General features: G+C 45.8%; 1 protein-coding gene across 1 annotated transcript in view; it reads right to left on the bottom strand.

Annotated features, from left to right (window-relative positions):
- LOC139382476 (serine/threonine-protein kinase D2-like) overlaps positions 1-14,348 on the bottom strand; it is a 59,555-nt gene extending 45,207 nt beyond the window's left edge. Inside the window, exon 1 of the mRNA XM_071126552.1 lies at positions 13,442-14,348. Within this exon, the coding sequence (XP_070982653.1) occupies positions 13,442-13,768 (327 nt within the window). The 5' untranslated portion in view covers positions 13,769-14,348. The remainder of the gene's footprint in view (positions 1-13,441) is intronic.
- Between the last annotated feature and the right edge of the window lie 804 nt (positions 14,349-15,152).

Here is a 15,152-nt window from a genome sequence, read left to right as displayed (position 1 = left end):
TTGAGTATGTAAATGTTGCTCCGTGCACATTGAGAACATTATCCTCTACCACTAACAATTTGCTGGTAAACAACCTGCTGAATGAAACAAATCCGGTATCAAATGCAATTATCATCACTCACCCTTACGCTTTTCAGTGTTAAACGCTTGCGTTTGACCTGTTATCGTGTGTTTCTCTGATACACAACTTTTTAGAAAACGGTAGACATTTCTGAATCTGACATTAGGCTCGTCAGATATACCTTCAGATAAATCAGTTGTGGCTATTGTTCTAAATTGGTCTTAGTGTGTAACTCTGATGCGTCGCGGGTCAAGCCTTGTTCAAAAGTCATTGTCAATAACGGACTGGTGCCCCGATTTATAACATATATGAATTGATCCTTACGAGACACATTCATAACAACTTGACCAATACACCACACCACACAACAACCACGTGCAAAGAGTGTGCAAAGCTGTCATCAAGGCAAAGGGCTGGCTAATATGCTTTGAATTGTTGAACACTTTTCTTGGTGGTTGCTACATGATTCCATATGTGTTATTTCATAGTTTTGTCGGACGTTGTCGCTATTATTCTACAATGTAGAAAATAGTAAAAACGAAGAAAAAAAACCTTGAATGAGTAGGTGTGTCCAAACTTTTGACTGGTACTGTACCTATTATAGTACACAGAAACACCTGCCGGTTGTTTTTCGAGCAGCCCAGTCCTGTGAGGCGTCTCTTGTGAAACCGGAGGGTTATGCGTAGGAAAGAGGGATAAGCTCATATGCTTGCAGGGGGAAATAATCAAGGGCTGTGTTCATTTCCATGTGTGTGTGCGCCTGCATTTAAGTTGGTTTGGTTGGGATCGGTGTGTTCGTTCTTGTATGTGTTGGAGGGGGCTGGTCTCGGGTGGGGGCTCGGAGACAAAGCATCTTATTCTTTCTGTGGGAGCGGGTAGGTAACGTGAGAGCCGTTCCCCGACTGGAGAGGGGGGACCTGGGGATAAAGGAGCTGCGCTCGGCTGCACCGAACGGGGCTTTTGTGGGCCTGCCTCTCCCTCTGCCTGGCTGGCCAGGTAAGCCGATAGAGGCCCAGGGGATCAGGGCCAGGTTCCTATCTACACACTCAGCCCAGCTTTCTATATTCACAAGAAAAGGAGAGAGAGGAAAAGAGGGGGATGGAGAGCAAGACCTGAAAGAAAAAGAGAGAAAGTAAAGGAGTCAGGGATAGTAGAGGGAACAGTTGTACGAAACATACAGTAGTAGGATCTTCATTTGACCAGTTTCTCACAGCAGGAAAATAATCCTGCAGCAACAGGACATGTGAATAATTGCGTGGGATATAATTAATGGACATTTTTTTTGTAGGGGTCGATACATTTTTAGTTAGGTCAAATCAAATTTTTAAGTGGAAATGACAAACTTTAGAAGCCTTTTTTAAACCTTGAATACGTGCCATTTCCTGCTGTACAACAGGGTGATCCAATTATGATCCTACATCTGTAGAGCAGGAAAAGAGATGGATAAGGAGGAGAAAGAGGGATCAAGATGGACAAAATGTAGAGGAGGTAGAGAGACAGAGAGAGTGATTAGTGATGCCGGAGCTAGTTGTTTACCTCCTCCCCTCTTCTTTTCCCTAAAAAACGGATTCTTCTCCTTCTCCCTCCATCCCCCTCCACTCAGCAGGCCGGGTGTTATAGATGGGACTCTCCAGGGAGATCTCAAAAGAACACTGCACAACATGTGTTTGCTAAACATTCCCAATGCGTGCTGGGAGTGCATGGTCGGTCACACACACACACACACATCAAACCCCCCCCCCCCCATCCACGCTGAGAGCCACAATGGACACATTACTGTGCCGTGAGTCATTCCCTTTATGTAGGCTCCCTCTCCTCCCTCCATTTCCCTCCCTATGCTTTTATTCCTCCCCTCCTTCCCATAACCCATTCTGGTTTTTATCCCTCATTCCCATTTTCAGGTCAGGATGAAAGGGTTTTCACTGATCTGCTTAGAGAGAAAGAGGAGGGAAAGAGAGAGAGAGAGAGAGATGCAGGCTAGTGCTCTAGCTCCAGTCACTAATGTGAGCACTCGGCTCTCAATGAATTCCACCCCATAAAGAGTTTGGCTGGACATTTTTTATTTAAAAAAAAAAAAGAATTTTTTACAAGGGACCCCAGCGATCCCTTCTAGTGATGCTCCCAGCACAATACTAGAAACAAAACATTTAAGTCTGACTCCATCTCTTTCTCTCTCTACACTCGGTCTTTCCACCGAGTCCTCTCCTCTGCCCTAATGTAATTTGTTCACCTACTGAGGTAGCGCCCGTAGCCTAGCTCCTCTCCTCTCCTGTCCACCCCCATCCCTTTCCCCAGCCAGCCTGGCAGTCCTCTCTCCCCCTCAGGCCCAAAACAGGCGACCCCACCCAACCAGCCCTCATACTGACCCATTGTCGTCGGGCTTACCTAACACGGACCGTTACCAAAACACCAACCCTAACTCTTACACTAAACCCTTCTTGTCATACGGTGGCCATTTTGGTATTGCTACATTTTGGGAATATAATGTGGGCATGAAACTACGTACTGACTTCTGTAGAATTGATGTGTGAGGTGTCCTGTACTTCTTGTGATTCTTACTAAAAACACAAAACAACGAAATCAAAGTATGTCAGAGATCCTATAGAAGAGTGAAACCTCTAGTTGGGATGAATCACGTTTGTTAGCCCACATACTGTAAGTAATTAGCCACAGTTCAACAGGTTTTTCACAGTGAACCCAGAGCACGAGGCCAAGCGTGTTGAAGACCCACATGACACGCCTATATATTTCTTTCATGTAATCTACAGTTTCGTAATCTTCCCTTTTCGTCGCCCCCGTTTCTTCTACCTCATCCTCCACCCATCCCTGCTGACGTCTGTGTCGCTCCCTTCCTTCCTATGAAAGTCACTGCAGTGCCAGCTTCAGTGGTTGAGTATTTACTACATGCCTCTCTAACCTCAGGTTACCCTAGGTTCAGAGACAGAGAGACAGACAGAGAGACACAGACAGAGTGTGAGTGTGTGTGTACACAGGCCTCCACCACACATCCCGGACCAGCACAGACACGCAAGTTAAGCATGACCCACAAACCACGGGGAGTCTGCAGCTGTCCCTGGTAACCACTGCTGCCATCTATGACCTTATTAAAAAATTTAATAAAAAGGCCCTCAGACCCTCCAGAGCAAACACTGCTTTTCCTGAAACGCACCAAACAACACCACCCAGGCAGCCTCTCCAAAAGACACAATGTAAGTTAAAGTTGCAATATGTCACTTTCTGGGCGACTTGATCAAATTCACATTGAAATGCGAGTTATAGATAGGTCATTCTGATTGAAAGCAAGTCTAAGAAGCGGTAGATCTGTTCTGTGTGCTATTTCTAGGCTTCCGGTTCAGAACACTACGTTTTTTGCATCTTCAGTTTTGTACACCGGCTTCAAACAGCTGAAAATACAATACTTTTGGTTGTGGAAAGGATATTTCACAGAGGTTTAGATGGTGCAATGATTCTCTCTCTACACTATAGCCCGACTTACTTGCTTTGTCACATAAACTGAAATTAGGCGAACTATTGGAATTTTAGCAACCAGGAAACGGTGGAGCGATCTTTAGGAGCCTCTTCCTCAGGTTCCAATGTATACCAATTGGGAGAGGGCTTCCTTGCAGCTTTTATGTAAGTCGTGTTGTTGAGATAGAAGGGTACATGTCCTGCTAACCTTGCTCTACAGAGCTCTCAAAGAGCCCTGTGTGTTCCCTCTGTTGCCCTGAAAAGAGAGGAATTTTGATGCCTGCCTGCCTGCCGGACCAGCTGGGAGGATTTTGGCACAGTAACATGCCACCAAATGCGTCTGCTGCTGCTCAAAATTGGATTACGGTACAAAACTGGTTTCGAGCAGAGCTAAATCATTGGATTAGTATCATAAGGTCTCGGGGTGATCTGGAATGCAGGGGCTCTACAGTAACAGTAAGTATGGATCTACTCTACTGCCTTAACGCTTTCTGTAGAAAAACACTGAAAAAGGTTGTAACTAACAAGACTAACAGTGATAGGCATCAACAATTCCGAAGTGATCAAGTCCACTTTCATCGTGTTGAAATTAACTGCATTGCCAAACTCTATGAAACCGTGGCTTCAAACTGGAAACAAAACCACAGAATTCCCATTGATTCTAGCAGTGTATGACCTTGCTTCCCATCTCTCTCCTCTCCCTCTTTCTCAATCTCTGTAAATGTCATTTTCTCTCTCTCTCTCTCTCTCTCTCTCAATCTCTGTCAATTTGCTTTTCGCTCTCTTGCCCTCTTTCTAAAGCTCTCTCAATCTCTGTCACTACACCTTTATCTCTCTCTCTTTCTCATCCCATCTCTGCCATTAGTAGTGTTTTGAATAGTCAACTGGAGGAGTACGCTGCCTGCTAATGCCCGCCAGGAAACACAGTACGTCCATGCAAAGCTGCTCCGCTATGATGCAAATTAACGAGTGGGGAAGAGAATGATGGACGGGTACGGGGTTTCGGTGAGGGAGCACTGCGCGGATCATTAGCGGCGGCCAATGTTTTTGATATGGGACACCATTTCCTCCAGAAGTCTGCTGGTTGTGTGTGTGTGTGTGCCTTAGTAAAGCTATGGTGTGGTAAAGGTGTGGCGGCTCAGACCATTGTGCTACCATGCTAATGCTCTCCTGACTCACTCTGCTGCGCACCTGCCTGGGTTTAGCGAATTCACTGACAAAAGGCTTTGGTCTGATAAGCAGTGTAGGTATTAGTAACCAATATAGGGCTCCGAAAACAAACACACACATTCAACCAAAATGGGTTAGAACAAGACCTAATGTATCAAACCAGATCATGTCAGCCAGTGAACATGTCATATACTCAGACCTATCATTCAGAAGGCTGGATCGGTTTGACAGACAGACCTGGGGTTAGGCCCGAAGTCGCCACGTACAATAACACACAAGCATTGAATGCCAGACGATTGTTTTCAGCCCCACAATGCAACACCGTCCATCAGGCTGGACCCTTATCAACGTCATCGTTACAGTGTGTGTGGGTGCGTGAGTATTCTTTACCGCTTTCGTGCGTGAGCGTACGTGCGATACCCCTGCCCGTGTACAGTGTGGTGTGTGTGCAGTTGTTTAAAAAGTACTTAAGTAAAAAATAAAAATGTATCCTCTTCACTGGCGAGTTCCAAATATCTCTTAACGGTCGCCCCAGCATGAGGTTTTGAGATGCGCGTGATGTCAGAATTCACTCACTGGTACAAAATGTGATTGTTACGCAACAGGACAGTTATCGTGTCTTGGTTGGAGGGCATCGTGTGTTGCCTGCTAATTATCTATAGGCTGTGTTTCAACTTGTCAGTTTCAAATTAGTTTGAATTGAGGTGTGTTCCGCCTCCTCATTAATTCACATAGATGTAGCCCATTTCACTGTTGCAGACAATTTATGTTTGAGGCTTTACTGAGCTTGAAATTCAGGCCAAAGAGTTCAATTTTGGTTTCATCAGAACAGAGAATCTTGTTTCTCATGGTCTGAGAGTCCTTTAGGTGCCTTTTGACAAACTCCAAGCAGGCTGTCATGTGTCTTTTACTGTTTACTGAGGAGTGGCTTCCATCTGGCCATTCTACCATAAAGGCCTGATTGGTGGATAGCTGAAGAGATGGTTGTCCTTCTGGAAGGTTCTCCCATCTCCATAGTGGAACTGGAGACCTGTCAGAGTGACCATAGGTTCTTGGTCACTTCACTGACCAAGGCCGTTCTCCCCCGATTGCTCAGTTTGGTCGGGCGGCCAGCTCTAAGAAGAGAATTGGTGGTTCCAAACTTCTTCCATTTAAGAACGATGGAGGCCATTGTGCTCTGGGGACCTTCAATGCTCCAGAAATGTTTTGGTACCCTTCCCCAGATCTGTGTCTCGACACAATACTGTCTCGGAGCTCTATGTCATGGTTTTTGCTCTGACATGCACTGTCAACTGTGGGACCTTATATAGACAGGTGTGTGCCTTTCCAAATCATGTCCAATCAATTGAATTTACCACAGGTGGACTCCAAGTTATAAAACATCTCAATGAGGATCAATGGAAACAGAACACATCCGAGCTCATTTTCAAGTCTCAGAGCAAAGGGTCTGAATACTTATGTAAATAAGGTATCTGTTTTTTATAAATGTGCAAACATGTCTAAAAACCTGTTTTACTTTGTCATTAGGGGGTATTGTGTGTAGATTTATGAGGAACGTATTTAATACATTTTAGAATAAGGCTGTAAAGTAACAAAATAAAATGTGGAAAAGGGGAAGGGGTCTGAATACTTTACGAATGCACCCTATATTTCAGCAATTCCATTTACTTTTGATACCTAAGTATAATTTAAAACCAAATACTTTTAGACTTAAGTAGTATTTTACTGGTGACTTTCACTTTTACTTGAGTCATTTTCTATAAAGGTATGACAATTGGGTACTTTTTCCACCACTGGGTGTGTGTGTGCATGTATGTGTGTGTGTGTGTGTGTGTAAACGGGAGACAGAGGTAAACAGGAGATTGTGTGTGCGTGATCACGTTCCCCGGCCCATTCCAGAACGGAGGTAGAAACAATGGCCAGGCCAGGAACTCTGTCGCAGCTGTGTGTGTGTGTGTGTGTGTGTGTGTGAGAGAGATGGCCCACCTGTCCAATTCGCTACACCTCTTCCTGTTTACAGTTCCCCATTTCAATTGCCCTCAGCCTTTATTGCTCTGTCTTTCTCCCTCTTTTGCCCTTGTGCAAATCTTTTTCACTCTCTCTTCTTCTCTCCATTCCTCTCTCTGTGAGGTAATCTGATCAACAACACTCAGTGAGACTCATTCACTACAGATACCACTTTATAGAGTGCCCATAAGGGAGTAGCGAGGGTAGCCACTTGCTGCACGCTAGACTGAGGATCACAAACACACATTTTGAAACCTAAATAGCAAGGAAACAAGGTCGAGTTAACAGTAGCAATCTGTGATCCTGATAGAGCATGTGAAACCATTTTCTCTCTACCCCTTTTGCCCAACGGAAATACAGGAAGACAATGAAGGGTGTTTTCTTAGTGAATAACTACACCAACCTTGGGTCTGTGGGAAGTTGTAACAGAAATCAGGTATTACAATCATCTGACATGATGAGCCTATGGCGATAATACAACACCTCCACTGACACAGTCAAGCCTCGACAGGTCGGCCCTCCCCAGTCTCACATGACAAGTACAAATAGTAAACAGGTTATTGGTCTGAGAGTTAAGGACCCGTTAAATAGACACACATCCTGGCAGTGAGACTTGACTGGCTGATGAGAGACAGACAAAACGAGGGACAAAATAAAGCTCACAGTCACATGGTACCGTAGTAGGCCGAATGGGTTTTTGGAGTAGGGCTGTTACTTTGACCGTGTTACTGCCACAACGGCGGTCACGAGTCATGACGGCAGTCAAATTCCACGTGACTGTTTAGTCCCGGTTATGAGGCTTCTCCGAGCTCTGATGCTGCTGATGGTCATTTCTCAACTTTCCTAATATTAAGCACATTGCTTATATTTACAACAGGAGTATAGCCTACCTGGTTGGCATGAAAATGAACGGCGGGAAAAGCATCCTCCATTCGCTAAGTGTATAGACTACATGTCATTTTCCCCCCTGCCCCCGTTTCGAGACAGTTGCATGATAACAGCCTAATAGTTTATCAACATTTTAAGCTAGACCTCCCGGGTGGCGCAGTGGTCTAAGGCACTGCATCACAGTGCTAGCTGTGCCGCCAGAGATTCTGGGTTCGAGTTCAGGCTCTGTCGCAGCCGGCCGCGACTGGGAGGCCCATGGGGCGGCGCACAATTGACCCAGCGTCGTCCGGGATAGGGTGGGTTTGGCCGGCGGGGATATCCTTGTCTCCGGGTTGGATGGGCGCTGTGTCAAGAAGCAGTGCTGCTTGGTTGGGTTGTGTTATGGAGGATGCATGGCTCTCGACCTTCACCTCTCCCGAGTCCGTACGGGAGTTGCAGTGATGAGACAAGACTGTAACCACTACCAATTGGATACCACGAAATTGGGGAGAAAAAAAGGGGGTCAATTTTTTTTTTAAATGTATATTTTTCAAACATTTTAAGCTAAAAGTTTTGATCTGTTGCGTCAGCCTCATTGCTTAAAAAAAGTTAGTGGTTGGATTAAATTTGGGATCTATCGCATCCCACAACTGTTCCAGACTATGCTTGACATATTTATTTCTCACACAGAATAGGTCAACTTTTGCACTATGGGGTAGATTGACATAGGCTAGTGCTTTTGCTGTTTGTTAGGCCTACTCATCTTGTTGGCTGACGAAAAGTAAATGTGGACAGTTCTTCCAACATCTTCAATATGCATCTCAGAATTGGACAAGGACGCGTAGAGTTGCGTCCCCGATGTGTCGGTCTTCACTTGTCGCCTGTGACAAAGACCTGATCACGTGACAGCTCAATTATTATTAGCCAATGCCTATCTGAGAGAGCCATGTAAATGAAAAGTTCTTTGTGGGAACACAGCCGGGAGAAGGGAATTACATTGATTATATTCAGCCCAAGGGCAAAACGGCCACAGGCCACAAAAGGCAAGGATTTTTTTTAGGGGGCTTTACATCCACACAATGGGGATGTCGCCGGAAAATTTGAGGTATTATCAAGTGCTTGTCAAATTGTGAATGAGAGATTGATGAAGTGTGTTGAGCCTGCGCAAAAAAAAAATGCCTTTTATGCATATTTTTTCAAATCATCATTGGAGTCGCATCACTTAAACATATAGCCCAACGTTTGTAGAACAACAAGTCACATTAATAACTCTAAATGAAGCATATAAGAGGACCTGTTTCTTTGTTAACAGCTCAACACAGAATAGCCGCATGTGCGCACTCCCTCAAATCGTTTGGAGAAAATATCCTTTCTATTTTACTCAGCCATGTTCAATTGTGTTCTTCATACTACGAAATAATGTAAAACAATGCCACGGGATTCTAAGCTAATCTTGTCTGCTGAATGAACTAGTGTAGCCCACAGCCATATGGCATAGCCAGATCAGGACCTAACATAAGGACAACTCTGAGTATGCTATCCTGTTCTTCTGAAATAGACTACATTAGACCGGTCTAAAATAAATAATGGATTTATTGTGACGGTGTAGGCTATATTACATGGATTTATTAGACTTTTTAAAATGTAGTTGATCCAATGGTCTGCATCAGTGGCTTATAGGCTATGCGTGGAAGCCAGGAGATGCTAAATGTGTTAATGTGAATGGTCAATTACCGTGAGACCGGCAGTTATCTATGAGGAGACGAGCTTGAGGATTCACCCAAATTCCCACTTCTCAACTGGTGCTTGTTTACAACAAACTTTCTAGCATACATCCCTGACACACACATATATATACTGTAGATAGTCCCGTTTGGCTTTACAGTAAGGCCAACCAAAATAGGGGAACCCCATATTAGCAACTGACCAATGGGAAGCGGGGTCATCTCTATGAGTCAGAGTTACCCTATGAACCTCAGCAACACAAAGCGAGTGGAGGCTCTATAGACCTCAATTGTCCTGAAACAATGAGAGAGCTCTACCCAACAGTTAGCACCAAATTCTCCTACCATACCTCTTCTCCCACCAACCCCAGAGAGAGGGGGAGTGCCTTGGGGGAAAATGTGGAGGACGAGGGGAGGGGATGGAGGTGGAAGAGGAGGATGTGGATCGCCCCCGACAGAGTGGACTCCAAAAGGAAACATGCCTCATTTCCTCCTCTTTATCCCTCAGGAAAATGGGCAGCAGGGAAAGGGATGGATAAAGGAGATAGACGAGGGGATATAGGGAGGAGGAGTGGAGAGGAAAGGAGAGGAGGAGAAGAGGGAAGAACTGATGTGAGAAGAAGAGAGGGAAGGATAGGGGAGAGAGGTGAGGATGAGAGGTGAAGATGAGAGGCGAGGATATCAGGGAGAGGCGAGGATAGCGGGGAGAGGCGAGGATAGCGGGAGAGAGGCGAGGATAGCGGGAGAGAGGCGAGGATAGCGGGAGAGAGGCGAGGATAGGGGGAGAGAGGCGAGGATAGGGGGAGAGAGCGGAGCCGATAGGGGGGAGAGCGGAGCCGATAGGGGAGAGCGGAGCCGATAGGGGAGAGCGGAGCCGATAGGGGAGAGCGGAGCCGATAGGGGAGAGCGGAGCCGATAGGGGAGAGCGGAGCCGATAGGGGAGAGCGGAGCCGATAGGGGAGAGCGGAGCCGATAGGGGAGAGCGAATAACAGCGTTGAGAAGAAGAGAAGGGGAATGAAGGATGGAGGGAATGAAGGAAGGAGAGAAGATGGGAGTAGGAAGAGGGAATGCAATGATGCCTTTCCACAAATCACTGAATAAACCATCAAGTGTTCTGCAGTTTCAGGGTTGAACTGACAGACAGACACAGCCTTAGTGTGAAGGTCTTATTTGTTCCTATTCCACTAGGAGCAGGGGCTGGGGGCAGGGAAAGAGAGTTTTGCTCTTACATACTGTAGGCTCTGAAGTTAATGGAAAAACGTGTCAAATGGAACACAGGGAGACTGGCTGGCTGTTAAATAAACAGAGAGTAGCCTGGCCGTGGTGACTCAACATTTCTGACTGAGACGGACGAACTGGAGAGGAGAGCCAAAACACTCGTACTCCTGACACACACGCATGCGCACAGTCATAAAGAAGGCGTGACAGCGCCTCTTTCCCCTCAGGAGGTTGAAAAAGTTTGCTGTGGGCCCTCAAACCCTGTGCGGACAGACCAATACATCACTGGGACCAAGCTCCGTGCCATCCAGGACCTCCATATCAGGCGGTGCGAATAAAAGGCCTGGAAAATCGTTAATACGTGTCACATATCAGTTTGCAAACAATGTCCAATAAATAAATACTTGAGTTATTAAAGCCGCATACAAACATGGTCTCTTTTTTGCTTTCTTGAGTAAGGCAGCTCCAAAATGCAGGTGTTTCAGCCTAGCTCAGTGCTTTCTGTGGTGGTGGGGCTGCCAGCGGAAAATATGTAGTGTAGGGGTTGGTAATGTTCTCTACTTGCGCCGTGATTGGCTCAGTGTCCCGTCACTGCAAAATCTACGGGTAGAGCTAGAAAATTCAAGCCCCTTGGGTGCTGCCATAGACTTAAATGAGATGTTCCCATCCAAGAAGGCTCAAGGTCATTGGCCACAGATAAAATAACGTCAAATCACATTATATCTACGGAAGCTTTGGTCCAGTGTCGTCTGGGTTAGGCCGGCTAGGATGTCCTTGTCTCATCGTGCTCTCGCAACTCCTTGTGACGCCTTCAAGTTGACTTCAGTCGTCAGTTCGACAGTGTTTCCACTGACACATTGGTGCGGCTGGCTACCGGGTTAAGCGAGCATTGTGTCCAGAAGCAGTGCGGCTTGGCCCTCAACCTTTGCCAAGTCCGTAGGGGAGTTGTAGCAATGAGCCAAGATCGTAACTACCAATTGGATATCACAGAAAAAGGGAGTAACTGCATGGGCTAGAAAAGTTTGAAAACATTGGCCATGCTGTCAATCCAGCATGATGACTGTCGCGTTCAAAACAACTGGAAACTCAGAACTGGGAGATCTCAGACTTTAGTGAGTTCAACTGGGAACTCGGATAAAACTGGTAAAATACAGAAAATTATTTTTAAAGGTCATCCAATTTCTGGCCTCTTTCTAGAGCCTACAAGAAGGACAGCCATGCCACCTTCCTGTTCAAGTGAGCACAGCAAAACAAGGCGAGTCCAAAAATGTATTGTATTCTGCTGCATAAATTATGTAATATGCCTGGGAGATATGTATACTGTCGCTAAGAAAGTAATACTAAGTGTATGTTGTGTGGTAAGCTGTTAGTAGCCCCTATGCCTCACCCTAATTTGGTCCCTTTCCCTGTCATAATTTAGCCTACTGTTCTGACTTGGTGGTGCACATGTAGCCTCTAGGCTGTTTTAGAGAAATGTAATCACCTAATATAGTAAGAGCTTTCTTATATGCCCCTTTATTTATCCTATGGTTCTGACTTGGTGTACAGAGAAAATACTTTAAGAACGGTCAATGTTCTGAATTATGTCGCTGTACAGTTCAAAAGTACTGAACAAATAGTTATATTGACTACGCCCGTCCTACAGTATCTCGCTCATTAATGTCTTCATCCAAATTACGGATTGCCTCTTATCCGCTCGTCGTCCCCTTATGCCATAGTTTGTACAACTCAGTAGAAACCACATTTGTTTAAGCAAGTCAGCCATATCAGATACGTTTTATTTAAAGGCATTAAATGAGGCTGAATGAACTGTGTCGCTGCCCGACGAGGCTCCGCTGATTTCCAGGTGTAGCGGTGGTAAGGATTCACTCCGTGGTGCTGAAACGAAATATCTAATGTTGGGTCAGCTTTATGTAGGCCCTAACAGTTTGTGGGCACCGGTTGTCACGGTGATAGCGCAATTCATGTATTGTTTAGTGTCGTGAAGTGGCTTTGCTGTCATGCGTCTAAAAAAAGAAAACATTGATATTGATTACTGCATTATTGGGTTTAGAGCTGGGAAGAAAGGCATTTCACTGTACAGATGCAAGTGACATGAAAACTTTAAACTTGAGTGGACACTACACTACAGTATTCTGAAAGGGAGAAAAGGAGAGAGTCCTAGCATCACATTTACAGTCGACAGAGACTCATACAATTGGCATTGGGCTGGTTTTGTTCCGCACAACAATTACAGATTAGGGAAAGCAGTGGTGGAGGCTGAGGGAGATTTGTTCATGGCTAATTTTTCAAGCTCCCATTGGCCAACCTCCAGTGACTGGCTTTGGAAATCTGGTAATCTAACCATCTCAGAGTCTAATTGGCTGATAAAAATCTATGCCTCTTATTCAAGGCACTGATTTGCGGATAATGTTCTCCTGCTGGCTGCTGCAAAATGGCCGCCTTGCTTCTTCTCTGTGTTTGTGTGTGTATGTGAGAGAGAGACCGTTGGAGAGCAAAGGGTGGCATAGTCTCTCACTATTACGGTTATTGCACTTAGAGCTTGTCAGCGATTACTAAACAGGTAAACACGAAAAATACAAACACATTCTCTCTCACACACACACACAAATGTGGTCTCAGGGCAAATATATTACTCTGTATGTAAATCTCACACACACACCAATGTGGTCTCAGGGCAATTCGTATTATTCTGTACTTAAAAATGTGTCACAACACTTCTCAAACACGCAACCTTTGGATTGCTAGACGGTCGCAGATTACACCCACCCATCCTCCCTGATCAACCTTCCTACTTTTGTTTCTGTCTAAAGTAACTAGACCACTAGTAGGTATCATACATCGTGGAGATGCTCAGACATACGTCAAGTATGTTTCGTATGGCTCTAAGGCCAGGCTGCACACACAAACAGCATGTGCTCTCACCTTGATGTCTACGATGGAGCAGGCGATCTGTTTCACGTAGGCTAGGTCAGCGGTCTGTGGCAGCAGCACTGACTCTCTGGTCAGCCCAATCTGGAGGATGAAGGAGACCCCTGCCGGGATGGGGGGCACGTGGGACATGGCAACCCCCCCAGGTCCCTGCCCGGCCCCCAGGTCTACAGGGGGGAAGCCACCCTGAGTAGAGGTGGGAGGCACAGCCATGGGGGTCCCCTGCTGCATCACCACAGAGCCTGGGGGAGAGGGGCCCCCTGGGTGGAAGAAGACCTGGGACAGGGGTCCCGACGACATGCAGGGGCTGGCATTGGCCATCCCTCACTACACACACACACACACACACACACACACTCACGCTCTACCTCCCTCAGAGAGCAGGACAGTGAGGATGTGGACACGCTGATCCACACACAAACACACTGCTACAGAGTCTCTGTCCTGTGTCCACCCCCTCTCCTAGAGGAGTCAAGAGTAGATCCCTATCCAGGAAGCACTGCTCCTTCGTTTTTCTCTCCCTCTTGATTTTTGTGACCTGCACTCACACTTGTTCTTTCATTGTCCCGGCAAGGCAAGAGTGAGCGACAGACTGAGAAAAACTTCTCCCCTCCTACCTCTCCTCCACCCCTCCTCCGGTGAAGAAGTTGCTCTGCAGATGAGAAAGTCCAAATTTTTCACAGGAAATACTGAGGAAGGAGAAAAAACAACAACCAAAAGTTTGTTGTCCTACACGCCAACCTGTACAAAATAGCTTCCTTGAACAGGAAACTGAGAGAACGAAGGAGAAAGACAGCCTGGTGGGGCTTTTCTTTAGCGCTGTTTCAGTTTCAGCCGAGTTAACTATTTTCTGTAGAAAAGCAAGACCGAGACAACTACGTGAGGATACCTCCCTCTCCCCCTCCCCTGTCCTTTCTGAACTTGCCACAACCAAGGAGGAAGTGATATGACTGACACTGCTCTCTGCCAATGGGAGGGGAGGGGTGAGCGCCGCATAAACCCATGTCAGTCCCTCCCACTCCCTGGTCTCCTCCCAAGCTAGCAACCCCGCCCCCTTCTCTCTTTTTTCTTCCTCTGTGTTTAACGTTGGGTTAATTCTTCTTGTTAACTCCTTCTCTGACAGCAGGCCTCGTCTTACTCTAGCCTGAAGGGGAACTGCTCACACATATGTCTCTCTTTCTTTTAAAACACTATCACTCTTTTCTCCGTGGCTTTGCTTTTTTGGTTCTCTCTCTCTCCTCTCCCCCTTGGCAGTGCCAACGACATATACAGGACTCTCTCTGATTCTAATATAGGACCGCACCTTCAGTGCATCTACGGAGCTGTAAAAAATGGGAGTAAAAACAGAACTGTAAACATTGATTTTGGTATGTAACTAACTAGCGTTATGACTTTTGGTAGGTACTCTTTGTTGAATGTTTGCTCAACGTCTAATTGCTTATTATGAAAAACTATTATTTAGATATATTCTAATTAGCATCATCTATGGCTAATAGATTGAGAAGTGACCACAATAAACCTACTGTAAAAAGCACATTCTTATCGGCGGTTGTTCTGAGTTGTAGAGTTGTGTCCCACTAGAGGGACATGCATCCCTCAGAGTCTCTGACATCTTCATCATAAGACTGATCCAAGGTCTGTTTTGATCTTCATCACATGAGTAATACAACTGACCTTGCTAGTCTTCAGGAAGCTTGATATTTCT

Source organism: Oncorhynchus clarkii, chromosome 24 (genome assembly GCF_045791955.1).
Source record: "Oncorhynchus clarkii lewisi isolate Uvic-CL-2024 chromosome 24, UVic_Ocla_1.0, whole genome shotgun sequence".
NCBI classification, from domain to species: Eukaryota; Metazoa; Chordata; class Actinopteri; order Salmoniformes; family Salmonidae; genus Oncorhynchus; species Oncorhynchus clarkii.
Note: the sequence above shows the minus strand (reverse complement) of the source record. Positions and strands in the feature narration are given on the sequence as shown.